This window comes from Rhinatrema bivittatum, chromosome 14, assembly GCF_901001135.1.
Source record: "Rhinatrema bivittatum chromosome 14, aRhiBiv1.1, whole genome shotgun sequence".
NCBI classification, from domain to species: domain Eukaryota; kingdom Metazoa; phylum Chordata; class Amphibia; order Gymnophiona; family Rhinatrematidae; genus Rhinatrema; species Rhinatrema bivittatum.
This window is the reverse complement of record NC_042628.1, coordinates 45,789,785-45,817,569: the sequence shown is the minus strand read 5'-3', so window position 1 is coordinate 45,817,569 and position 27,785 is coordinate 45,789,785. Positions and strand designations below refer to the sequence as shown.

The 27,785-nt window shown below is 46.6% G+C and overlaps 2 protein-coding genes across 9 annotated transcripts in view; one reads left to right on the top strand and one right to left on the bottom strand.

The window, feature by feature from the left end:
- LOC115075806 (mitochondrial import inner membrane translocase subunit TIM16-like) overlaps positions 1-27,785 on the top strand; it is a 497,551-nt gene that overhangs the window by 293,673 nt on the left and 176,093 nt on the right. The gene's annotated exons all lie outside the window — the stretch shown is intronic.
- Positions 1,388-27,785, bottom strand: part of VASN (vasorin) — a 50,597-nt gene continuing 24,199 nt past the window's right edge. For 3 of the 7 annotated variants that reach the window (XM_029576600.1, XM_029576601.1, XM_029576604.1), the window contains 2 exons: positions 11,039-11,110; positions 1,388-5,114 (listed from right to left, as the gene is read on the bottom strand). In XM_029576600.1, the coding sequence (XP_029432460.1) occupies positions 3,107-5,114; positions 11,039-11,070 (2,040 nt within the window). In that variant the 5' untranslated portion in view covers positions 11,071-11,110 and the 3' untranslated portion in view covers positions 1,388-3,106. Of the gene's footprint in view, positions 5,115-10,917; positions 11,111-17,704; positions 17,817-24,631; positions 24,671-27,785 lie in introns of those variants that run through there. The other 4 variants (XM_029576607.1, XM_029576605.1, XM_029576603.1 and 1 more) reach the window with 4 other exon arrangements.

The following is a 27,785-nucleotide window of genomic DNA, read 5'->3' as shown; positions in this document are numbered from 1 at the left end:
GACGGCTACTGCCTGGAGATAATACCCTTATTCAATAAACATACACATGGTTACTGCGACTCCAACATCGCTCTAAGCTACAACAGCAAGAGGAAATGTGGTAAAAAGGATTCGCACTCACAAAGCGGGGAGTAGCTGGCTTGTTACGGCGGTTACTACCCCAAACCAAATAAGCCTGATACTTCACTTTCAATGTATATCCAGCATAGCTCTCTGCTTCAACGGCAGGGGAGAAGAAACATTGATACTTCACGCATATCCAGCATAGCTCTCTGCTTCAACGGCAGGGGAGAAGAAACACAACCAATAAGGGCTGAATAACATATTCTGGGTAAAACAAATAAGCATGGGTGTAGCTTGCTTATTGCGGTGGTTACTACCCCTAACTAATCAAGCTTGATATTTCACTTGGATGCAGCTCCATCACTGCTCTCTACATTAATGGTGGGGGTGGAAGGGAAATAGAACAAAGAGCTAAGAGAAACAGATAAGTATGAGAAAAAATGTGTGAAGCTTGCTGGGCAGACTGGATGGGCCGTTTGGTCTTCTTCTGCCGTCATTTCTATGTTTCAGCTTCAGCCTGACCCACGCAAGGCCCTGTAGTCTCATAGGGGGTCTACAATTTCAGGTAGAAGAGAGCAGTTCAGGAAATCTTACCCGCAGCTGTCTCCTCCTGCTGGAGGGTGGGCAAGATGACAGCATGGAGCCCTGGGAGAGGCACCCTCCTCTTAGAGACAGCGCCCAGCCATGCCCTCAGGGGCAGCAACGTGTTGACCTGTATAAAACGTGTTCTTCCGTGCCTCCCTCCCCTTTAAGATACTGTATAAAGGCAGAGCCACACAAAGTCAGACAGACACGACTCCTGATTTTCCTCTGCCAGAATATCAAAGTTGTCTGAGCATTGGTCCTTGCCTTGGCATTCCTGCACCCTCGTGATATCTGCCTAAAGCTATTTAAATAAAATCACAAAGCATGATACTTCACCTTTTTTTTTTTCCAATCAAAGCTAGGGCTGGGATATGATGCCATGATCCCTCGGTTTGCAACTACTAAATGTGCATCTATTTTGTATCATCCCCATCCCCTCCTCTGATCCTGGAGCCCTGCCATCACAAGCCTTAACTGTGACCAGTAGGTGTCACCCTTAAGCAGTGACCATGACCCCCTTACCCATCCTACCCCTACCCCCCCCCCCCCCCACCTCAGTGGCTCTGAACTCTGCTGCCAGGCACTTTCCCTATGCTAAGACACAGCACTGGCCCCAGCCACCAGGCCAGCCTTTTGGATATGACTGTAAGTTTCCTTATTGTGGCAGAAGTGGGCTCCAACAGTACACAGATGTTCTCCAATAACAATGAACACAGACTTAAAAAAAAAAAAGAGTTTTTTATAAATCTTTATATAAATGTTTATTTGTACAGATCCATTTAATGATCTCAGCTTGTAAAAGGAAGCTTTCCCAACAGAAATGGGAAATTACATATAAATATTTAACATAAAATATAGAGCTGTTAAAGCTTCTGTTTCCAGTTTTTTTTTGTTCACTTCCCCTTAAAAGAGAAAAAAAAATTGCAACAGTTCATAAAACTGAAAATCATGTGTCTTTCCTCCTCTTCTATTGCTCTTGCATTATCACAGTTTGCAAGGTGCTAAAGTTTTAACAGTGGCAGTGGATGGATGCAGGGAAATCCGTCAGGACCAGCTGTGGTACCTTCCAGGGACTTCACATGTTCCAACCTTAGAAAAGTGGCCACACCCACCCACTATGTACAGCGGCAGGTTTTCAAGGCACGTAATGACTCAGAAGAGACAACTGCTGCATCAATTCCGAGCCTGGAATCAAGGTTTAAAAAAAATAATTTAAAATGAAGCTTTATACATTCCCATAGAGGCCTCCAGGCCAACCAGAACAGAAATTTACATAGAGAGTAGCCCATTGATGATGAAATAAAATAAAGGACCGAGGGTATGTAAATTCTTTGTAATGGTGTCAGATCAAAGTCAAATCAGAGTATTGCTGATGCTGGTTTGGAGGAGAGAGAGTCTCTTGCCCTAAGAATGTAGTATTTCCTACTTTCTCCCTTTAAAAAAACAAAACAAAAAACTTCCCTTTGTGTTTGAGAGATGAATATATGTCCTTCCTATAAAGGCGTTCACACATTGCATTTGGAATCAAAAACCATTACAGTCTACCTTTTCAAAAACAAAAATTATTATTCTACAGAGAGGGAGGTTTTGAAATAGCAAAGGAAAAATGTCTCTTTCAAACGTCTACCATATGTTGAGGTTCTCTGTACAATATAAGCAACACTAGAATGATTATAGTTTCAATCCGCTATGAATCACAGCCTGTCACCTGCTGTATTCTATTTAAGGCACTGTGACATGTTAAAGGGTGGAGGGACTTGGGTCACCTTGTGTAGCTGCTCCACAGCCGCCAGCTCAGGTCGCCTCCACTTCCTGGTTGAAGTCACTTTTGTTAAAGCGGTCTCTGCACAGCAGAGCTGGATTGCAGTGCTTGAGAAGAGTTTTCTCGTTTGCTGAATCCGATGTCGGTGCAGTGTCTGGCATCACTGAGCAGCGAGTATCCCCTTGTCTGTACTCCTATCAAGAGAGAATGCAGCCCGACCTGCGAAATCCCTTTTCTCTGTGCAGGGATGAGGGCATGAAGAAGTAGATGGAGCCAAAAGCTAGAAGCAGGCACATGCTGGTAGCCTGAAGCTCTCATTTGGATAGCCTCTTATCATATAAAGGATATTTTAGGAATGCAAGGCACAGGCCAAGTCTCTGCCATGTTCCCACAACCTGCAGGTCGTAGGAAGTGCAAATGGAGCCGTCCCTACAATGGTCAACCTCAAATGATTCTAAGGGTGCCAGTGAGGCCTCTTGGTTTGGTCCAGTCAGATTACTGAATTTAAGTCTCTTTACTTTTTCAGCTTATCATACTTTATCACAAGTGGGGTACTGGTGACATTTGTGCCACGTTCTCTCTCCCCCATGTGGGAAGTACTTATCTTCAGTTGTTGGACCTGGAACCTTTTATAAATAATTTTTTTTTCCAAGCAGTTTGGTTTTCCTCGTGTTCCCTTCTCTCTGCCATGGTGCATCAGAAGTAGGAAGGCTTCAGCACGGTGGTGTTGTTGTTACCGAGACTGGGTGTTTGCATCAGTGGGACCTCGCATTCTAAACCATTAGGCAGCGGCGTGCTCCCCGTCAGCTTCTGGGTGTGATTTGTCAGAGTTCCGTTTTCCGGGAAGGTTTTCACGCCCTCCAACTGCAAGGGACCCAAGTCCACCACGGCGTTAGTGTGGGCTTTGGAACGTCGTTTCCGGATGTAATACATGGCTGTTGCCACAGCAATGATCACCAATAGTACTGCAGCCAGCGCGGGTACGATCATGAGGGTCAGATTGCTGTTTTTGGTCTGAGTGACAGGGGCATGCTGCTGCTGAGTAAGCCATGCAGTCTGTGCTTCCAGACAGAGCACATCTTCCAAGTCTCTGTCTCCCAAGGGCCCTATACAGATATGGTAAGTTGAGTTAGGCCTGAGGGCTCGCACTGTATAATCCGGGAGCGACGCAGGGAGGCTGAGGGTGATTGGTCGTTTATCAGGGCCGGATAAGTTTCTATAAGTCAGGCGTATCCCCTTCAGAAGAGGTCTTGTATCAATATAGCTATGTAAATCCACTTTTAGGGAGGTGCCTGTAACTTCCTTAATTCTGATTTGGTTTGTTGGAGTTGACATCTTGGTGATTGGAGGAGTTGTGGTCTTCACTTTGACCTCACAGTACAAACCAGAAAAACCCTCTAGACATGCACAGTCGAGGTAGCCATGTGCATCTAGTTGGCAAGTACCACCGTTTAAACAAGTCTGAGGAGGACAGAGCTCTATTGGGGGGCTTGTTTGGCTTTCCAGAGCAGGACCTGGCCCTGGAGTGGAATTCTCCTGCATAGCTGTAGACTTCGGAGGGGGTACAGTAGTGATATCAGACAGGGAGAACCTGCTATTAGTCACTAGCACCACAGGCTTCGGAGTAGTTCTTACAGTGGTGGTTGTAGTGGGACATCCAAAATCCATGTACTCTAAGTTCTTGAGGAGTTTGCCAGCATTCTTTGGTGGGAAATGGCATCTGGTTTCTTCAGATCGCCGGAGCTCCACCCCATTTTCTTGGGCCCATTGTACAAACCAGCTGAGCTGGCAAATACAGTTGAAGGGATTTTCTGCTACCGTCAGGGTCTTCAGCCTGAGAGAAAAACTGAAGAAGTCCTTGGGGATGGTGTTAAGGTTAATGTTGCTGATATCCAGTTCTTGCAGGTTATTCAAGTGGCTGAAATCCTCCACTTGCAGAAGGGAAATTTTAGCATTTCCAGCCAGACTGAGCTTGGTCAACCCATTGAGTTGCTGCAGGGTGCTGGGAACTTTGTCTAGCTGATTGTCTGAAATGTCCAGTTCATGGAGGTTCCTCATCTCCTGGAACAGCTCTTCATCCAGGGTAGTTAGGCCCAGCCCTGCTACTTTTAGCGATTCAATGTTAATAGTATGAAATGTACCAGATTTTATGAGGGGGATCTGGTTCCAGCTGAGATCTAGCAGTAGTAGCTGGGGAAGATTTAACTGGGGAACACTATGAAGCTTGTTCTTCTGTAGCTTCAGCTCCAGAAGACTCTCCAGTGTATCAAATGCAGAAGGATGGATGTACTGGATCCTGTTCCCCTCCAGGTAAAGGCGTTCCAGCAGATGCAGGCCATAGAAGGTCTCGTTAGTGATTTCTTGGAGCAGGTTGGAGGAAAGATCCAGGTTACTGAGGTTGCTCACAGGCTGGAAAACATTTTTTTGGAGGCTGGCAATCTTGTTTTGAGAGAGATCCAGGAGCTGGAGGCCTGGAAAGCCAAAAAAGCTGTCTTCATCCAGTGCGGTGATGCCATTCTCAAACAGATACAGGCTAGCTGTGTCCTGCGGTAAGCCTTTTGGGATGGCCTGGCTTCTCCTAGACATACAGAAGACAGTTTGTGGCTGATTACACAGGCAGCCTGTCGGGCAGCCCTGCATGAAGACCCCTTGCGAGAGAACCAGGAATACTGTGCACATGAAGTGATGGTTCATGGTGTAGTTTCTGTGAAACGAAAAATGAAACCAAATGTCAAAAAACATAATTTTTTTTTGGAAGAATTTTATGCGTAACCTATTGACTCACAGCTTATCTCCCAGCACTTCTAGACCTGTGATTAATTCCCAGCCTGTCCTGCACCCTCCGCCCAATTTAGTAAGCAAAAGGAGGAAGCATGATAACTAGGTTGCTGCATTTTAGAAATAGTTTTTACTGTAATGAGCGGACAGATCCCACATCTTTACAACAGTCTGTTACATTAAGAAAGTTACCCCCATGGGTGGGAAGAGGTAGGAGGAAAGGTCAGCTCATTCTGACTGCATTCAGAGAACATCTTAAAAACTTCCAAAAGATCCTATGGATACAGGACCCTCAAGCAAGTACTGGGTCCACTAGCTAAATTCAGGTAGAGGGTATGGCCCTCTGTGGAGAAGGAGAGACAAGAACTGTCAGTCACAGAGGCACAGGAAGTAAGGAGCAGAAAACAGTTTTTAACCTTTGTATAATGAAAGCCTGCACCATTTCCATCACCTATGCCCCAGGACAGAGGAAGGTGCTGCAGTAGTTTGCCATGTATGGAAGGACAGAAGAGAGAGAGAACAGGGGTTGGTTAACTGAAGGAGTACGAAGAAAGTGATGCAAAAAAAACAAAAAACCAACCCACAAAACCCCAAACTTTATACAAGGGATGTTTCAGTTTTGTTACTTTGCACGCATACATCTTTTTAGATATGTAACATTGTTTGTGCATAACATGGATTGTGTACATATGTGCATAAAACTGCATTATACATGCATGGCGAAAGTTTGAAAATGCGAAGACAAAAGAATCTGAAATAAAATGAATATTTTTCCTGTGCACCACCCTACTTTTATTACAGTGAATACGTTTTTAATATACAGAAGGATTATATAATTAAGTGCATTAACAGAAATGCTGCGCACCAGTAATCATAAATCTTTCTGCAAAACACTTTGCCAAAATATTTTCAAAAAGGCAGTCTTTTTTTTTTTCTTTTTACAACTTGTAAATGCCTAATCTATATCTATTTTTTTTGTCTCAAAGTGTTATATCACCCAACAGTGCCCCCCCCCCCCCCAAACTTTGGAAATGATTGGAATAAAACCATGCAAAGAGAGGCACAACACTGCATTGCACATTTACCCCCAGCCATGCACTAAGCTTTGGAAGAAAATCAGAATTGTGTGTGAAATCTCATGGTTCCATAGTTCTCTGGTGACAGAGAGGAAGCGCTAGGGGCTTGCTCTGCTGGCACTGCCGAGTGTATGAAGTGGCCTGCCAAAGGAATCCAACCCTCCACCTCTGTATTCTAGGAATTATGACCTTTGGCCCACTGCACATAACAGGGACTCGAGCAGCTGTCAACACAGCTTTGCTCTTGTCTGCTTGGAGGCTGTTGTGTGCACAGGTTATATATACAGACTCTTCTGGCACCGGCAGCACACATTGTTCTGTCCCTCACTCCTTCTTTTGTCCAAAATGTTGACTGGGCCCAAGGTTCTTGGTAGCCTTTCCATATGCCAGTCAGAATGGCGTTAGAGAGTGCCTTTTCATATCTCAAAATGGGTGTTGCTAATGATGGATCCCTCCTGATTCATGTTTTGTCGTCATGGTAGCGTGGTCCAGTTTTAAGTTTATAAACTCTAAAGCCAGTGCGCTCTGATCCTTGCAAGAGCAGAAATACCCTGTAGTGCTAGGATTAAAAATCCAAGCGGCACAGGGTCATGCCCTGTACTCTGGCATCTCCTTAAGAGAGAGGTCTTGCTTCTCTGGAAATGCCTGGTTAAGAAATAACTTTTATAAGGAAAAGGAGAACGGGTCAATTTTACAGGACAAATTAGAGGCAATCAGCCTTTTGAGAGAGTGCAGTCCTTATTTAAGAAGATGCCTTCCAGCGAACGCATTGTAAACCAAACCACCCACCATGCAAGACTGTACGCTTACATTGTGTAGTTATTGCAAAATGAAGAAGAAATAAACAGGAAGACCAGTTAGGACAGAGCTATTTGTATTTCATAACATTTGGTGCGGAGAAGACCCAGGTGCCATCTGTCACCCAGGAGCAGCATTGATGCTGCACAGAGGGCAGGCTGCCAAAGCCATGGTGGAGGGATACAGACTTTGGTTGTTTCTGGCACACTGGTTTTCCATTCGGTGGGGGTAGTGCAGACTTTTTGATATACAGCATAATAAAAAGCTTCCATCCTGTGAGGTTATGCAGAGCTATTGCTGCATCAAAACGGGTTGCTGTTTGAGAGAAAAAAAACCCCAAAAAACTACCCGTGCTGCAAGAGTCTTTATGTGCATTGTTCATAGTCCCTCTAATCCTACTGGGTTTACTTGCAGTTTTGAAATCATACATCGTTTGCTCAAGGTTTTTTAATTTCCTGAAACTCCTGGAAGGGGAAAAAAAATGATACAGAAAACAAATTGTGCAAACACTAGAGTGGCTCTTTCCATCAAGATTTTCGGCAGAATTTTCTCTTCAAGAATTTCAGGAAATGAAAGTCTCAGGCGGTCGATGTGCTATTTAAAAAAAAGCTGCTGAGACTTTGCTTGATGCTTATAATCTGGCCTAGAGTCTGAAATTGCAACCCAAAACTGCCTTCACATGGGTGGAGTCTGTGCTAACCGCAGACAGGAGCGTGCGGAATGAAGCCGTTGGCCTCGCTCTTCTGCCTTTAAATAGCTGCAGCCCCAGGTTTGGGAGATGTTCATGATCTTTGACCCTTCAGGACTGCACTTCTGTTTCTCTTGGCTGCAGTTTTTCTCTCTCCAAGCAGGATTAGCAGCGAGAGCCCTTGTGGCACGGCTGCGTCTGAACACTTAATTCAGCTGCATTTCGTGGGGTGAGGCGCTTCCTTCATGAAGCCTAGCAAAGATGTCCGGAAGAAGCCATGCGCCCCCGGGTTCACGGCCTCTCCTATTAGCCAGCCGGCCCGAGGTCCTGCCCAGCCCTATTATGCTAACCTTGTTAGCTTTTTAGACAGGCAAAACAGTGGTAGAAGTGGAAAGGAAAATAAGTAAAAAGTTCCAAAACTTGGATGAATATTTAAATCAACACCCCGTTAATACAACATATAAAAAGCATTCAAAACTATTGCATCGGGATTGAGTCTTACAAGGGCCTGGAAGTGAAAGGATCAAAGCAAAAGCTTCACGCCTCCTTGAAGACTCGGTTTGGATAGAAAAAGACATCCATGCATCCCTAAAGAAAGATTAGAGGGCGAGATAATTTGCTGCCCAGTCCACTGTCTTGGGCCTATTCCCCCCACCCAGGCACTGCACCAATCCAAAACCGCTATTCATTAAAATCTGTAGCGCTGCCCTCATGAGACAAGGATCCTTCATCATTCCCCCTCAAGGAGGCCTATTTGCCAAAACATGGCACGGTCCGAACTTCAGTTTTATCCTTGAACCCGTTTTTTGTTTTATTTATAGACATTTTTATGTATATGATGTTTTGGCTAGTTAAGATTTTTGTATACAATAATATTTTTCTGATAGTTTTATTTTTCACATAAATATTAAATTGCCTTTGGGATATGCCGCCTTAACTCCTGGTTGATTTATGTATTCATCTATGTTTTGGAACGTTTACATCTTATTGATTTCCTCTTGAATTTCACCACTTTTCTGGCTGGCTAGTGCCTCACTCACTTCAGTGTACACTAGTTAGGCTTTTACACAAGGATCTCACTTTAATGAGCGCCGATTTGTTTGTATGTTACGAGTACTACAGATGTGCAGTAACCGTGGTGGGGAGGGACAGATCCGGAGCAGCTACAGACCAGCAACTCAAAGAATAGCTTTGACTCTGTGCCATTTATCAGCATGGAGGCATCACTGACAAAGCCAGGGAGGATAACTTGAAAACGGGCGCGAGCACGCCCATGTACGTAGCTATATGTGCGCGAACAACCATGCATGTGTATTTATTTATTTTTATATTCTGTCATCCAATTAGTATATCATGAACGGTTTACAATTAAAAGAATAAATCATAAGCAAATCAAAATACAATATAGATAAAATTAAACGGAAACATAAAATTAATAAAAGTGCGGAATGAATACATCTAACTTTAAATAAGGTAAATTAAAATTTCAATAAAAGAATTGAGCCTCAGGTTATTATTAATGTGTGTTCTCGGCTACAGTAAGCAAGATTTAACTATTGCTATCATAAGCCCTTTTAAAAAGCCATGTCTTTAGTTCTCTTTTAAAGGTCTTGGTATTAGTTTTTGTCTTAGGCCGTCAGGCCCATGATACTGGGCCTGCTACCGAAATTGCTCTTCATCTCACTTCACTAAGATGGGCTGTGCGAATAGATGGCACAATTAATAAACCTTTGTTCGAGGAGTGCAGATTTCTTTGGTGTATAAAGATGCGTTCGGCCATTCAGTGTTCTCATTATTAATGAATGTGTAAAAAGACAAAGAACTTTAAATTCGATTCTATATTTTATTGGTAACCAATGTAAAGAGAGCCAGTGTCTGTGTAATTTTACCGCCTGTTAATACCCTTGCAGTTGCAATAGTCTTAATGTGTTGGCTGGTGGTCCGAGAAATAATGAATTACAATAATCTAAATTGGAAAATATCATTATTTGGAGAACTGTGTGAAAGTTACCTGCATTAAGGAGTGGCTTTAGATGTCTAAGTGTCAAGAGTTTGTTATAACCATTTCTTATTATCTAATATATGGTTTCACATATCTAGGTCATTATCAATTATGATCCCAAGATCACGTGCATGGCTAACCAATTCAATTTCCGTTTTTTCTATGGTCTGAATTGGAGGATTACTTATTTGCAATTTTCTATTTAATAGTATAATTTGTTGGGTTTTTTTCAAGTTTAATGAAAGTTTCATATGACACAGTAAATGTTTGATAGTTGTAATGTAAATGTTCACAAATTTTAATGTATCTTGTATTGAGTCTTTTATTAGAACTAGAAATTGGATGTCGTCTGCATACAGGTAGATTCCAAGCCCAGCTAGTAATTGGCATAATGGCAACATATGGATGTTGAAGTGTTGCTGACAGAGAGGATCCTTGGGGGTACTCCTGATTCTAGACTTTTTTTTTTTTAGTTGTTGAATTTATTCGTACTTGAAAAATTCGATTTCTCAAGTATGATTTAAACCATTGAATTGTTGTTCCTTCTAGACCAATTTCTGTAAGTCAATAAAACTTGATTTACTGTATCAAATGCAGCTGATAAATTGAGCCGTATTAAGAGATATGACTGACCTGCGTCAAACCCTCTTAGAATTGTATCTGATAGTGCTAGTAATAATGATTCTGTGTTTGGCTTGTAGATGTTCTGTTAATTGACACTGGACTACTTTGTCCAGTATTTGATATAAATGGAATGTTTGAGATTGGTCTATAATTTTTGAAATCTGTAAAAAAAAAAACAAAAAAAAAAACTTTTTTTTTCTTTAGTACAGGTCTAACCACTGCATTTTTAAGGGATGATGGTATTGTGCCCTCAGAGTGAGAGCTATAATTTTTGTTATGGGTGGTAGTATATTTTATATCGTGTGCGCAAAATGTATAAAATACACATAAACCTAGCCAACATATTCACATATCAAAAAATGTGTTTTAAACATAGCCAGATAAGTTTTGTCTTGTGACTACAAATATCCAGCTGAGTAGTGCTGTGGCGACTTATCAAGCTAAGTAGAGAAGTTTGACTTATCTGGCTATGTAAGATACAGAAAAGCACTACACAGGCAGATAAGTAAGATAGCGGGATAACTAGCATTTGAAGACCTACCTGGCTATCTTATCTAGCTGAGCAGCACTTTTTAAAGAATGATCTGGCTTCAAGGTGAACAATGTTTGTGAAAGGACTGAACACCCTGCTCAGCTCTTTCTTCAGCCGCAACGCTGCTTACGTTCTGCAGTGGCTCCTTGGCACACCTCGCATCTCTTCTTAGGGTGTTTCCTTGCTTCTGTGCGACTCAGTCCTGTAAGAGAGAAACTGGGATCAGTTCGGGGATGTCTGCTGATGAATCCACTCAAAAGCTGCCACCACGGCACCATCTCGCTTCATGACAGATGCGGGGGGGGGGGGGGGGGGGGGGAGGAGTGGAAACTGATTCTGAACAGAGATGCCCAGCCCAACTTTTTATTTATTTATTTATTTATTTTAATAGTGCTCTTAATTGGAAGGGATTCACCTTGGATATTCCAGCTACAAAAACATGTATTTTTTTTTTTTCTCAGTGGGGGAAATTTAAAAAAAAAAAATTCTTGCTTGCAAGCAATAAGTGATAGAGGTGGTGATTGGAACATTCCCAGAATGCTCTCTATCATTGTTGACTTTGACGCCTGACAGAGCATATCACATCATCCAAGGCTGGGGACTACAACAGGGAGGTCACCAGGGACCGGTGCTAGAATTTGTACTTAACGCTAGCCTCCAGAAGCCATTCAAAGCAGGTCAGGGAGGGTGATTACTTTGTGGGGACGTCAAATCCCCTGGCCAGTGGTCATTGGCAGTGCAAAGATCATAATTGATCATTTTCACACCAGGGAGTTTGGGATTGGTTGAGATCAAGTGAGAAGAGTCAACTGTCTACAACCACATTTTAGTGAAGGACTTTTGTGTTATGGTGTGATGTGGGAAAACATTTTTAGCTGTGCTTTTGTCATCTGGAAGCCTATGGGAAACTTTTAAAGGGTCTCTGTCTTATGAACATTTGTACAATGCTGCCCTAAGGCTGATTGTTTCAGCAGTGGGATATCATATTAAGATGGTACTGTCAAAAGGATCCTGAAAGTCATCCTGCACTTGTTGGCGGTGTTTACCATACATTAACTTGTGTGCAAGTAGTGTGTTTAGCCAGTAGAACTGAGCTGCAGTGTGAACAGTAATCACATGTGCAAAGTGGCGGTTTCATTGTTCCGGCACGTCTTCATCCCTGGGGCCACAAGTTATAGAAGGCACTTAGCATCACCTTTAGGGTTCAACATTCTGCAGAATCCATGTGTAGAGCGGATTGAGAGAGACCATCATTTCATGGATTCTGGCAACATTCAGACAAGCTGCAACCCAACCATCCTAATGGTAAAATACTGACACAAAATTTCACTTAAACTACTCTCTCAAGTAACCAGAGCCAAATCCTGCTTCTCCCTCTGACTTTTCTTGTAATCACGGAAAAGTCGGTTTCTCTCCCATTGCCTCAGGTACCAACTTAAATGGTAACTGTGCGGGGCAGAGTCTTACTGTATCTGAAAAGTGGTTGTTAAATGTTTTGAGCTAAAATGGGGAGGCTAATTTAGAAATACAAATATTAAATTAAAAAGCAGTAATTTACACTCTAGTCCTGATTCTGCAGCTCTAAAACTGAAGTTTGGAGGCAGGCTCAGAGGAAATGTTTTGCTGAGGGGCTGGTGGATGCTTGAAAGCCCCTACAAGCAAAGGTCTTGGTGACCAAAGCAAAGACACAACCGTGTTTGGGCCAGATAAAAGGGCAGTGGCAAATGAAGGAGCGAGAGGACTGGCAATACTGAAGGCAGGGGCTGCTCAATGATCCAGGGGGGTCCTTATTTGCTGACAATTGCTGTGTAAGTGTGTGTGCAGTAAACTATTTTCAACAAGGAGAAATGGTGAAAACATCTGACATCCTTCTTATGACAAAGGAGATCTGTAATAGTCTTTTTTTTTAAGCTTTGTTCTTAAGAGGACTTTTGTATAAGTATCACCACCCTGGGTCAAACAAAGCTGCGTCAAGTCTAGCACGGCTGGCTATGACAGTGGCCAGTCTGGATCATTAGGAAGTACCTGGCTGATCCAATAGATCTGCTTCCTTGTTGCTTACTCCCAGGGATATGTGGCTGCTTTCCTGATTCCATCTGGCTAACAGCAGCTTATGGGCCTTTCTTCCAGAATCTTGACCCAAACCCCCTTTAAACCCAGTTCTGCTAGACGCCTCAACCATATCCTCCGGCAACAAAGTCTACAGCTCAATTGTGCACAAAGCAAAAAAATACTTTTCTCCAATTTATTTTCGTTCTGCTCCTTGCTAGTTTCATGGAGTGTCCCCTAGATGTAGTACGATTTGAAAGGACAAATGGCTGCTTCCGCCCTGTTCCACACCACTCATGATTTTATAAACCTTGACCCTTGCATGCTGCCCCAGATACTGATGACACAAGCATCATACCAGTGCTTAGTCCCTTGTATATGATCTGCAGTTTCATAAATGCTACATTCAGACTATTAAAAAAAAAAGTTAGACGGGTGGGGAAGAGCAAATGGTGCAAACCTGCTTCCAGCCTCCGAGGATACCTGAAGTGGAGCCCCTCTGCTCTTTTACTGCAGAGAGCTCAAATGAAAAGAATAGCATCACCTTACACTATTTTTTCTTGTTGTGTTTGGTGATAGCAGTAGGCATCCAGAGCTGGAGAGAGATCAATAGTCCTGTCAACCCAAAAAAAAAAAAAAAAGTCTATACAAAGTATGGTTCTGTAATCTGAGATCACCGGGCACCCGCAGGAACGGATACGGGTTTACATGCAAGGAATGACTTCCATAGGAGGTTACATGGTGGACATGTGAAAAGATGTTTTCATAGCAGTAATTAGTTGTATAGAAAGGGACACGGCCATCTGAAGCACTGTTTATAGAAACATTTTACCTAAGCATGGGAGAGCTCATTAGTGGAATTCACCAGATACACGAACGGAACGAGAGCAGCCTTCTGACTTTGAAAGCAGGGTGAGTTTATCACAAAAGTTTAAGAAAACCCTAGCCAGTGACAGATAAGATGTGCACAAAGGCGAACTCTTGAGTGAGGTCGCTCTTATCTAGCCAGAGAATGTTGGACTGCTGTTCTGCGTGTTTGCGGCACTAACACAGGCCTTGAATGGCATTTCTGACTCTGACCTCCTTTGTGCCTGCAGAACAACCCCCCAGTCAGTGACCTTTCCTCCAGAGACCCGAGCAGGGAGCTGGTCACTTGGCGATCGCATTATCTCCTGACTGCAGTGACCTTCAAAGGTTCAAACAGAGGAGTACTGCCCAGTCAGAGTTGGGGAAACATTTTCGATACTTAAGTGAAAAAAAAAAGAGAGTAAAAGGGGAGTATGGTGTTTGTGAAGAGGAACATCTAGTGTGTTGAATGAATAAGTGTTTTAGTATTCACACTAGAAGATGGGGTTTTGTGTATCAAAGGCAAGCACACCCCCTAAACTAATATACCTCACATTACTAGGGTTTTCATTTCAGTAATGCACTAATTCACCTTGCAGTGGCTGATCAGCCGTGACAGGCAGAATAGAAATATTAAATAGGAGACAGAGGTCAACCTACTACTGTTTGTGGAGGAAGCAATAATTAAGTACTAGCATAATTTAAAGCAGATAAAGCAATAGGACCTGAAGGGGTACCTCCCCGACGCTGTAGGAAGTACTGACTGTACCCCCTTACAACGCTGGAGCAGAGCAGGATGTAGCATGGCTCCACAGGGCTGGGTACCTGGAGGAAATGCAAAGCCATAGACCCGTTTGGCATCTGCGGTGGCATTAATAAAAGACAGAATAGTGTAATAGCCAGTGAGTTACAGGATCCTAAAAGACATGAGCTCGCAAGGGGAAGACGTTGCCAAACAATTAAATTCTCTGAAGAGGTGCCCAGAGTAGTAGATCAGATATGGCCTATCCAGCTTGTCCGTAAGGCCTTTGACGCTCTTGCATGAAGACTGGTGAGTAAGCTAGCCAGTCTGGGAGCTGGAAAAAAATGTTTATACACAAGCTTCTTAAGTGGTAATCCACTCTGTCCACTCCAGTGAAAAAATAAAGAGTAACCAACTGGTATCGCAAGGCTTAGTGCTAGGTCCAGTCCTCTCAATGTCCTTTATAAAAGAGTCTTTGCAGATGATATAGAAATCTGCAACAGAGTGGATAGATAAGATGAAAAGGTGGAATAGTCATCAAGGGTTTGGAGACTATGCTTTAAATAAACATCAGGATGTGGGTTCGGAGTTCGTTTCCGCTCCCTGGGTCACCCAGAACTGGAGATTCTGCGGAGGCACTGCTGCCAGCCTCTGCGAGGGGAAGGGAATCTATAGGGATGTGCATTCGTTTCAAACATTTCAAAAGTGCAACGAATCAGGGCCTCCCAGAATGAAACCTTAGTTGTTGCATTTGTTTGAAAGGACTGCTTCGGGCTTGGGCCTAAGCACGAGGCTAGGGTCTCATGTAGGGCATAGGCCGAGACCCAAAGCAGGAGCTACAGCTTAAGACCAGGCACAACACCGGAGTCTCAGCCAAGGCCTGAGGGCCCCCACCCCCCGGAACAGTTCATCCATCAGCTATCCGATGGCCAGGCCTGCTCCCGGTGCCTGGGCCTAGGCCGGAGCCTGGGCTCAGACCTTGATGCTAGGGCCTGGTTCTGAGGCTGGTTCCTGATATGGGAGACCTGGTCTGGAGGCCAGGGCCTCAGTCTAGGCCAGAGCCCCAGACCTGGGCTCAAGACCATAACCTGACCCCGGGGCCTCTGCCCATACCCGAGCCTGATGCTTGGGCCTTGGCCTAAGGTGAGGCCCAGGCATCGCAGCTCCTCAGGGGATGTCCTCTTTCTTCTGATGCCATGCACTGGGGTCACGCCGGAGTTAACTCTGGCGCATTCACCCCAGCAGATGGCGCCATTTTGATGTATGGCAATGCAGAAAAAAGGGAGAGAAACTGAGTAGCAAGGATACAATAAGTCGAAAGAGAAAAGGCCCTCCGTAAACGCACAGGTGATTGCTTTGATTGGAGGAAAACTTCAGATGCCTGATCTCGGCAATCTCTAGAAATAAAGAAATCGCACTACAGGTTTCATAAAGAAGAAACAGCATAAAGGTTTCTTTTTGAGGTTCTCAACGAATGATGGTTCCTTGGTGCACCTGATCACAGGCATTTCTTAACTAGCTCTGGGGAACCAATACTCTTTTCTTAGCCTGAGGAAGAGAGTATTTAGCTCCCAAAAAATTAGTCCAATTTAAAAAAAAATATATGTATTTGTTTACCTTTTATTTCTGTGCATAGCTTAAACTAGAATGTAAACTCTCCATAGAGGTAATGAGCATAGGTTCCTCCTTCAGAAATTTAGGCAATTCTTAAGTTTAGACTAATTAAAACGACGAATCATACCCTGCAAGTAGTCCATTCACAATTTAACCAGGTAAGAAAGATGGCTAGCTACAAAAATAACTAAATAAAAAAACAGGAAGTCTGAGCAGTCACGGCCTCTTCTCTCCCCTTCGTGGTGAGTGCTAACTCAGCGGCCCTCTCCCCACAGCTGGACCTCTGCTGGGGAAACTAGCAGGTACTGGAAGAGGTTCTGCAGGGCTTGAAGGAGTTGCCCTTGCCTCCCCTGATACACAGCTGGCTCGGGGGGCCCCTGCCATTTTTTTTTTGTTCCTGTTTGCTCGTCTTTCAGGCACTTTAATAAATAAAGTAATTAAGAACAGAATGAAAGGGCGGAGGGAGTGGATTTTTCTTCAGCAAAAGTCTCCAGCGCCGGCCTGAGAGGGGCCAGGTAATAACCGAAGGAATGTGCAGCTGAAATGGGAATGGGGGAGGGGGATGGGGGGAATCTGGAGTGAGAAGAGCCCAGCGTGCCTCAACGCTGTTTTAGATGAGTCCACCCCCTACTCAAGTTTGCTGCAATTTTTCTCTTAAGTCAAGGAGCTAAAAGAAGTCTTGTTCCAGCCGAACTGCTGCCACCGAAAGATCCCTGCAGCAAATCTGCAACTGTGTCTAGTGCAGAGACGGGGAGGCAGAAGCCTATCCTGCCCCGCTGACCTCACCCTGTGCAGGAGCTCCTCTGCAGCTATTTCAGTTAATAGGAGATGTGAGTCAGAACCGGAACCCTTCCAGCCAAGGTTCAAAAATAGAAGTGGGCAGAGTCCTAATCCCAGCTCTGCTACTGCAGTGGTGTGGTGTTGGACGAGTGACGTCATCGGCCCCTGCCCCAACATCAACTCCCGACCTCCGTCACTGACTCTGGCCAAGTCACTGTCTTATTTTGTGTAATCTTCCCAGATGGATTAGGATCCAAACTGGGGGGGGGGGGGGGGGGGGGGGGGGGATGGCAGTGTGTTATTCCCCCCCTCTCATATTATACAGCTTTTAGTCTCAGCCAGAGACCAAGAAAGGACAATCCTCAGCTCCGGGCTTTGAGGCCGTACTTGGATCTGAGCCAAATAGAGGCTGAAAAGCAATCCAGCAAGTTTTTAAAGAATTTCCTAAGGTATCCGTATAAGCCAAGCCACCGTTCAGACACAGATTTTGCCAAGTGCCTCAGTTCTATCCCTGCTGTAACCCAAGACTCTGCAATCTTGGCCAAGCTGCTCCGCCTCCTTGTGCCTTCATCTTCCTTAGTGCTGCAGAGTGCGGGGGAGGGGGTGGGGGGGAGGAAACCCGCAAGCATTCTTGTACTTCATCAACCAGCAATGTCTCCCCCTAAGTAGAGTTGTAAAACCTGAAGCCCCCAGCCCCTTTAGCTAAGGCATTCTGCCCGCTCACAGCACACGCAAAGCGAATGGGGTCAGCCTGCACCAGGTTACTGGGTTTTGATGGCTTTCATAGGTAGGGTCCCTGTTGTGTTAGTTTTCCTTGGATAAAAGGCTCCCATACAGATGCACAATAGGGAAGAGATTACAACCAGCGCTACAAGCTATTGCCCAGGCTCCTTCGTGACATCCTGCAGAGACAGAGACACATAGCAGCAATAAAATGGATTAAAAAAAGAAAAAAACCCAACCCCCCCCCCCCCCCCCCGGGTCAGGAAACTAAAAATCCCATGGAAAATGAGAGCTTTTCCTTTTTCATGGGGCCTGGCTTAACCCTCCCAAGAACCTGTCCTCTGTGTGCCCCTCTCAATATTTCACCTGTCAGGTGACACTGGTTTATGGGCCTCGTATGCCATCGTGATGAATGGCCAAGAGAATTCTGGGTAATGGGATCCAGCTGTGGTGAAGGGAGGCGCTGACAAGCTGGTTGAGAAGTTGTGAGTCCTGTTACATCTCACTTGTGGGGGAGGGAGGAGGTTTGCTGCCCCACCCCCCCATTGCCCCTCCATGGCTGGTTATGTAAACTATTAGATTACTTGGTCGTATCAAGTTGTAGGGAAGGGTTGGAACTGTGGGAGAGACGGCAGGAAAATGAGCAGGCGTCCGTCTGCCAGTGACAGCGCCAGCTTGCAAGGTATTGCCAACAAGCTGCAAGCCAGGCTGGACCGAGCCCCATCTCTACGCTTGTACTTATCAGTGCTCTAAGAAGCAGACCTGTTAGGGCTGGCGCAGCCTGACCTTGAGGTATACGCAGTTTGTCAGCAGTTCCTGTGCCATTAATCAGCAGGATTGTGTAGATCCGTGATAAGAGACCATCTACTTGAGCGAGTCTGCAGTGCTCACATTCAGGCCGATGCCATATCCGCCAGGGGAAAAAAAAAATGGGCATTCGTGATAGAGCGCCCACTTTCCTAACGCGTGCCCATCCACCTCTCCCGGGCACGCGATGCGGTATGCTAATGAGCCGCTGCGTTAAAAAGGAGGCACTAGGGGGAAATTGTGCGTCCCTAGTGCCGCCTCTGCATCGGGCGCCCAGGAGAGGGGACTGTCAGCGGACGCTCAGTTTTACGAGCATCCATTTTCCCAACCTGTGCACGGCCAGGAGTTAGGAAAATGGATGCTCGTGAATTGAGCATCTGACAGCTGACAAGACTTTTTTAAAATTATTATTATTTCTTCACGTTGCTGCTTTCTGTGGTTTCTCCAACTTAATATCGCCACAATATTAAGTCGGAGGAACCACAGAAAAGCAATATTTTCTGCTTTTCTGTAAACTTTGGGGGCTCCTCAAGACCTAATGCCAGCTCCAGGGCTGGTGTTAATTTCAGGGTAAAAGTGTGTCTGGTGCATTTTTTTTTTTTAACAGACGTGGGTACTAGCTAATAGTCTCATCAACATGGCATTTATATGTGATAAGTGCTATTAGCTAGGCGCTGGTTTGGACGCACTATTCCCCTTAAGGGGTTATGGACGCGGGTCCAGCCATGGGTTAATCTGTGCACTAGCCTGAGCACATGGTATTGCATCGGCCTTGTAAGTCTTTTGTTCTGTGCACATGGAGTGACGGGGGTGGGGGGCTTCCTGCAATCCAAGTTAAGGAGCAGCTCTTTCAACCTAAGCGTCCAGCCTGGCCCTTCAGGTGAGTAGTCTGCATCTGGAAATGATGCTCCAGGTGCTCAGGGTCACTGAGCCTGTCCTGGGAGTAAGCTGCCATGCTCCTGCCTAATGTTGTGTTCCGCAGCCGTGGTAGGCCACGACCACGGTCCCCCTACCTTGCCTGCGACGGCGAACCGCCGCGGGAGTCCCAGGGGAAGGTCCCAACTTGAGGCCCGTCGCTCCGGCACGGGTCTCTGTGCTGTTCGCCGCAGGGGGAGCTGTCCCTGCTGCCCCCTCGCGGCGTCCAGCAGAGTTTTCCTCCGGAGGAAATCCAAGATGGCCACTGCCATCTTTAGGCGCGAGGCCGCACCTCCTTGGCTGATTTAAAGGGACCTGATCCCTTTAACCAGCTGCAGCTGTTCCCTATCAGCCAGAGCAGGGGAAGTATAAAAGCCAGCTTCCTCTGCTCATTCCTTGACTTGGCAACGTCCTTCGTTCATCAGGTCTGCTTGCTTCGGTGAGTCTTCCTGTACTTTGGATGTGCATTCCTGTCTTGTCTTGGTGTTCCTGACTTCGGATTGGCTAGCGGTGATTCCTGGTATTGACTTCGGACTGGCAAGTGGTGATCCCTCGGTGTGTGACCTCGGACTGGTAAGCGACTTCCCTCTAGCACTCGACCTTGGACTCCTTCTTGACCGTTGTCTTCAAGGGCCTGCCTAAGTCCCAGCGGCCTGGGTCCCTATGGGCTCATCCCGGAGGGACCGCAGGCCTCCAGGGGTGAAGCTTCAGTCAGCCCTTGCACCGAGCTCCTTGACCTCTCAAAGGTCCACCTAAGTCCCAGCGGTCTGGGTCCCTACGGGTTCCTCCTGGGGGGACCACAAACTTCCAGTGGCGAAGACACAGCTCCTCTCTTCTCATCTCTGCATCCGCCTCCACAGTTGCCTCAGTCTCCAGAGCAGAAGGTCAGCTGGTCACGTCTCCTGCTCTGCCTCGCCACCCAATGGGAGAACCTACGGATCTTCTCCGAAGGTATACCATCCTCCCATCTGTCCAAGGGTTCACAAGCTGAGCATAACACCTAGAAGGTCTCGCAGACTTGCTTTTTGCCTCTAGAAATTAGGACTGCAGGTTGCTGCATGCAGTGGGACAGGACTCTACCTGTCCCTGCTGACCTGAATGCTCCTTGGCTGGAGGAACTTGTTTAGATGCAACCTATATTTAGGACAGAAAGTGTGTGTGCGCACCACACCCTGAGTTGCTCAGCAAAAATCGGACCTGTTCTTGCTTTTCTCTGTCTGCCCTGACGTGCTCCACATGTTACCTTTCTAGTTAGACTGAGCTGGACCCTCTTACAGCACAGTATCGATTGGCTATCTTGGTGATGAAAAGAAAGACCAGCATTTCAACAAGAGAAATGGGAAGGCTGCTCGCTATTGTGCCGTTGATACACTGCCTCCCTCCATGCAGCAACTACCTGAATAAAATACACTGAATCAGATGGCGTGTAGGAGTTCTCTGGAGCAGCTCCGGCTTCTGTACCTCCCCAGAGGGGAATGGAAACATTGGCCGTCACCTTCAGGGCCGCCGAGCCTGAATGCAGAGCCTGTGCTATGGGCCCAGCACGCAAGGCCGCCTTCTCGCTCTGAGCAGCACAGCTGCAGTTTAAGCCAAACCCGTTTCTGGTAGCAAGGCTTTGGATGACACTGAGGTCCAGTCAGCAGCACCATGCTCCAAGCATGCTGGCAGCAGCACTGGGCTTTGCGGATATTTATTCACCTTCCTGTCAACGCAGCACGCTACTCCTCATTCTCACAGCACTTCCTTTGCAGATGTCGGCTCAGCTGGACTCGTCTCTCTGGCAGGCCCTACTGGCCTGGCTTTCATGCGTTTCTAGAAACATAAAAGCACGTGCACTTTATTGATGCAGGTGCATGTTGGTGCATAAACATTGACTTAAGACTAGATAAGAAGATACACCCACCCCCTATCCCTGTATTCAGGCTCCCCCCCCATTCTGCATGGGTGTCGCCTTCATCTCCTCCTGGATTAAAAAGAGAGGAACCCCCCCCCCCCCCCCCCCCCCCCCCCCCCCCCCCCATCTGCATGTGGACGAGGCCAGGCGTGGGCTTCCTTCCCCTGCTCTCCCGGGGAGGTACAGCTCTGCCGCTAGGGTCAGTGAAAGTGCGCACGCATAGCGCAAAGGTCTGTGGGGGAACAAATAGGAAACCGAGGGAAGCGAGAATGGGAGGGGCCTGTAAGAGCTCGCTTCTGTTGCAGTAAGGCCCCCCCCTGCCTCGCACCCCTGCACGAAGGGCTTTTATACCTTTTTGTTTTTTAAATCTATGTACAAATACTGATCCAGGATTAAGCAGGCTTGGGAGCTTTAAGAATGCTGTGCGAGCAGGGCCGGTGCAAGGGGATTTGGCGCCCTAGGCGAGCCTTCTTCCTTGCGCCCCCCCCCCCCGGTCTCGGCCCCGACTCCTACCTCATTCTCAATCACGCCCGCTGACTGGGGTTTTCTGGGTCGCGAGCAGATTGGGCACTGCTTGCGGCCCGCCAAATCTCCACTCCTCTTTGCCACCACTTGCGGCCCCATATGGCTCGCACCCAGTGGCGCACCAAGGGTCTCCGGCGCCCAGGGGCCAATGCATTTGTGTGCCACAGAAAATCAGTGGCATCTCTAGACAGAAGAATTTGTTTTGGGTGGGGGGGGGAGCCAAAATGACATTTCTTCATCTCACCCACCTCTATAGCATGGATCCTGCTTTAAAATTGGTTATAAAAAAAAGTGTTGTTAAAAAAAGTCCAAAGGGTCCTCTGCATTATTTTAAAAAGCTGGCCAGTTTCACACTTCTAGTAAAACTACTATAAAATTATTTGATAGCCTCATTCAACTAATTCTATATGGATTATGAGAGTGAAGTCTGGAATATATAGGAAGGGACAGAATGTCAATACAAATCCTGCACCTCCAGTTCTGTATCTCTGTGCATCCACTGAAATTCCCCCAAACAATGGAGCTTGGATGTTTCCCTTACAGCTCATCATATTAAAATATATTTTCAAATTCTGGTGTCACCTCACAGTAACAGCAGCACAAACACCTTCCACTGCCAGACACATTGTGAACTAACACAAAGCACCGCAAAAAAGACACCCAAAATCTATACTGCAATCCCATCATAACATAACAGTAATAACACCAAGGACTCAAACAACAATACCCTACCTGTGAATAAGCAAGGGTAAATATTACACTGGGTCCTAGAATACCAATACACCACCTACTGAGGAAACAAAACAAACCCGATTGCTATAGATCTCTATACAGACACTATATGATAGCAGAATCTCTCATCATGGTCACACACACAGAGCAGAGACAGACCCTCACCAAATACAGAATACAAAATAAAGGAGCACAAATTAGAAAAAACTGAAATGGAAACCCCAAGAAGCCAGACTCTGTGTATTAGCAATGGAAAAACAGAACAACCATTCCTCATAAAACAAATAAAATCAAGAAACAAAGCATCAGTTATAATAGTAAAACCATACTAATAAAATATTTTAAAACTACTGATAAATAGAATTTCTATTAATTAAAATCATATATATTTTTTACAATTTCCCAAACACCAATAAAATATTTCAAAACAGTACATATATCAAATAACACACAATAATTAAAACTAATAAGGATTTTAAAAAGCCCCTGCTGTCCATACATGGGAGCTCTTGATTTCCAGTCACCCTGATATTGTCAAGGATTAGGAGGTTATCCTCTCTCTCTCACACATACTCACATGTCCATTCTCTCTCACACATACACTGTCACATACATACACATTCATGCTCTTATACCCAACCATAACCTCTCGCTCTCACAGACACTGACACACTCAGGCACTCTCTCCCCCTCCACACACACCCCCACACAAACTCTTACTCCCCTGGATTTTCTCATACACACTCATGCTCTCACTCTCACTGGCTCCCTCAAATACACACAAACACACACTCCCAGGCAAGCTCCCACTCGTTCTCACACAGACACACACACACACAGGCAAGCTCCTAGTCATTCTCACACTGAACCCCAGGCAGGCTCCCATTCATTTTCACACCACTCCCTCCCCATCCCCCAGGCATGCACACATTCAGTCTCACACACACAGACCCCCAGGCAGGCACCAATTTATTCTCACACACACACATACACCACAAACAGGCAGGCACCTATTCTCACACATACAAACCCCAGGAAGACACCCATACATTCACAGACACACCCTCAGGCAGGCACCCATGCATTCACACACATACACCGCCAGACAGACTCCCATTCATACACATGCACACAATAAAGGCAGAGACCCCCTCTCTTTCTTTTGCCAGCAACCTCAGAGCCTCTCTCATTCTTCTGCTGCCACTGTCACTGCTGCTCTATGGCTATTGCGGAGGTGCTGATTGCTGCTATTGGCACTGAAGCCCATTCTGCTGCCTCCTCTGTGCAGGCCCCATGGGCTTCCAGTTCCTCTATGCTGATCTCGTACATTGTGAGATCCGCATAGAGAAAGTGCTACTCTTGCACATTCCCAAAGATTACATGTTCCAATCAGTAAAAAGTAATTTATTTCTTTTTACATTTGCTGTCTGATCTTAGTTTTCTAATCGGTTGGTCACAGGCTTTTTTTTTTTCCACCTTCCCTTTCTTATTTTTTTGCCAATTCCTTTTATAACATATTTCTTTTCTCTCCATCTGTCTGCTTCCCTCAAACACACAGTCAGGTTCTCATTCTCACATGCTTTCTCTCTCTCACATACACAGGCACTCATTCTCACATGCTGTCCCTCATACAATCATTTATACACAGTCTCTCTCTTGCACATGCTGTCTAACTCTCACTCCCACATGCTGTCTTGCTCAAGCACAGGTTCTCACTGTCACATGCTCTCTCTCATACAATCATTCCTACACACAGGCTCTCACTGTCACATGCTGACTCACACACACAGGCTCTCTCTCACTCCCACATGCTGTCCTGCTCAAGCACAGGCTCTCACTGTCACATGCTCTCTCTCATACAATCATTCCTACACACAGGCTCTCACTGTCACATGCTGACTCACACACACAGGTGCTCTCTCTCACTCCTACATGCTGTCTTGCTCAAGCACAGGCTCTCACTGTCACATGCTGTCTCACACATACAGAGGCTCTCCCATGCTGTCTCTGCAAACATTCAGGTCTTCACTCCCACACACAGTCTCTCAACTCATCTCATACATACACACTGTACAAACCCTCAGTCTCTCTCTCACCTCTGGGCCTCCTCTTCACGGGCCACTGCAGGATGGGCTCTACAGCGGCCCCGGTCTTCTCGAGCCGCGCTGATCCTCTTCTGCACGCGGCTGATGCTCCTCCTCTTTCCTGCCCGCGCGGCTCCGGCAGGAAGGAGGAGGAGCACCAGCCAATGCAGGAGCTTCTCCTCCTTCCTGCCCGCGCGGCCCCGGAAGAAAAATGTTGCCGGAGCCGCGCGGGCAGGAAGGAGGAGGAGCACCAGCCAATGCAGGAGCTTCTCCTCCTTCCTGCCCGCGCGGCCCCGGAAGAAAAATGTTGCCGGAGCCGCGCGGGCAGGAAAAAGGAGGAGCACCAGCCAATGCAGGAGCTTCTCCTCCTTCCTGCCCGCGCGGCCCCGGAAGAAAAATGTTGCCGGAGCCGCGCGGGCAGGAAAAAGGAGGAGCACCAGCCAATGCAGGAGCTTCTCCTCCTTCCTGCCCGCGCGGCCCCGGAAGAAAAATGTTGCCGGAGCCGCGCGGGCAGGAAAGAGGAGGAGCACCAGCATGCTTAGACGCGACTGTACCACGGTCCTGCCGATCTTCTTGCTGTGTGTATCCGGCACACAGCATAGCAGTAGTTCACCGCTCAGCCGCCATTGGGATGACGTCTACCGGCGGCCATTGGCCATCAGCGGCTCGCGCCCCCTAATGCTCAGCGCCCTAGGCGATCGCCTAGTTCGCCTAGTGGTTCCGCCGGCCCTGTGTGCGAGATCTCTCCACCGGCAGAGGCTGCGGCGGGAATTTGTTTGGTGGTGGGGCAGCCTGCACGGCCGCTGCCCGTGCTGTTCTGTACATGTTGTTGCTTGTGGGAGGAGGCGGAGATGCTTTCCAAGCACAGGTCCCCCCCCCTTTCAGTATTGGCAAAGGGGATGCTGCCGGCTCTCTGACCCGGGAGGTGTTTTTATTCAGCACAGAGAAGCTGCACGCTGAGAAAGTTCTCTGCCCTTTGGGTTCTGGGCCAGTCCTTGCCTCATTACTGGTGGCGGGCCCGGAATTTTAAATCAGTTAATTAGGCACCAGCTAATGGAAAGAAGCTGGGAGGGGGCCCTCTTAAGACCCGATGTAATAAGGTGCACACCGCAGAGCGCAGTTGTACTCACAACTGCACATGTACCATATATTTCGCTCCATAAGACGCACTCCCCCCCCCCCCCCCCCCCCCCCAAACGTGGGAGGAAAATGTCTGTGTGTCTTATGGAGCGAATGTAGCGTGTCAGACCGGGTGGAAGGCGGGCGCGAAGCATGGCATACCGTGATTGACATGTCAGTATGGCATGCCGCGCTGTGCCCCGCCGGTTTGCAGCGACGTGGTGAGGTTTTTTTGTTTTGTTTTTTTTATTTTAATGCCTGAACTGGGCTAACCGCTGAGGGGAGAAGTGGGGTTCAGAATATTTTTTTTTCTTATTTTCCTCCTCTAAACCCTAGATGCGTCTTATAGTGCGAAAAATACGGTATTTTGCGTGCACTCTATTCAGCAAGTAGTTTTGCACATAACCATGCAACTGTGCGTGCTTGCTTAGTGCCCTTGCATGGAAAGTCCATGGTAAAGGTACTGGCAGAGAGGGGCACTGGCTTAACTCTGGTTTTTTTAGTGCTTCAAATTGTCCTCCTGGTGGAGTAAAGATTCGGGCGCTAGTGCCAGTCTTACGGGTAGAAGCTGGAGTTCTGGTGCTGGGACCTGCAGTCTGGATTTATGTGCACAAAAAGCACTGAAGGTTGTGTGTGTGTATTAATCCTATTTCAAGCACACATCATGGTTTTTGTGTGCATAAAAAGACTTGGCTTGGTGGACATTCTTTTGCATTCCTCTTGCATTAGCCTGCTCTTTACCCACCGCATCAGGAGCTCAGTGTTTTTGAGCGACTGCATTAAGAAACCGTGAGTTGAATTTCAGCAGAGTCTTTTAACGCAGGGCTCATTCCATCAGCCCCTTCATTAAGCGAAAGCTTAGGGCTTGAGCTCTGAAAAATCTTTCAGGAAAGGAACTTTGAAAAGGGAGGGCGAGCTCAGCGGCCAGAGAGAAAGATGCTCACTACGGACGCCGAGCTGTTTGTGTGGTCTCTGCGCCGGAATGGCGGACCCAGATCTGAAGGGAGAAGGGGGAGGATTCAACTTTTATTTTTGGTTGCTATTTATTTTATTCCTTATATTTTCATCATTCAGAATGAGGTCGCTCCTCCCCGCATGAGCCCAGAAGCCTTCCAGCCGATGTTGGACAGGGCCGAGAGGTTTATTTTGCAAACTCCAAACCTGTTTCCTCTCTCTCTGGCTCAAAAAGCAAAAAAAAGAAAAAGCTTACTGAACTCTGCTCAGGCTGGTGGCACGCACAGAAGAGTTTGTGCATGTGTGCGGCTGGGGGTGGCTTGGACGAGGCCTTTCTAACAGCTGCAGTATTGTGGCACCGAGGTATCCGGAATGTTCCCCTTCCTCCCCCGTGCTCACTGGAGCTGCCCCTGCGGGCAGAGACCCTTTGAAGCGTTGCTGGCACGGAGATCCCAGACACTTCCCCCCTTGTTCCCGTCACAGTGCTGCAGGTGATAACTGAAAACAGATTTCAGGCAGACCTTTCAATGTCATTAAAGCTAGGAGCCTTCGTCCCATTCTTCATTCATTCAAGAGGCTGCCTAGCCCCGTTGCTCGCTGCTACTTACTGCTGAACATTTATATAGTGCTACAAGGCATCTGCAGCACTGTACAGAGCCAAGACAGACCGTCCCTGCTCTGTGGAGCTACCAGTCTAGTCAAGACAGAGTAGTATTTGGGGGAACCAATTGCTTTTAATCAAAAAGCTCCTTTTTGTTTTCCAATATAATTTAAATTTTTACATCAAATTTTGATAAATGGTCTGTACCCCCCCCCCCCCCCATTTTATAGGGGAACTAGCATCCACCACTGTTTTCCCCAACGTGGCCCCAAGCATGGGGCCTCTTTATGAACACTGCACCACCCCCATATTTTATTTTTTTTGGGGGGGGGGGGTTCATTTCTCCCCTGCCAACTTTACCCTCCATTGCCTCAGGTTGCAAACCCACTGGGGGATAGGGAACGTAATCTGCCAAAAAGCAGAATATAAATTCCCTTTACCCTCCATCTCCCCTCATCAGCCTGAAGCTTTCCTCGGAGCCGCTTGCCTTGC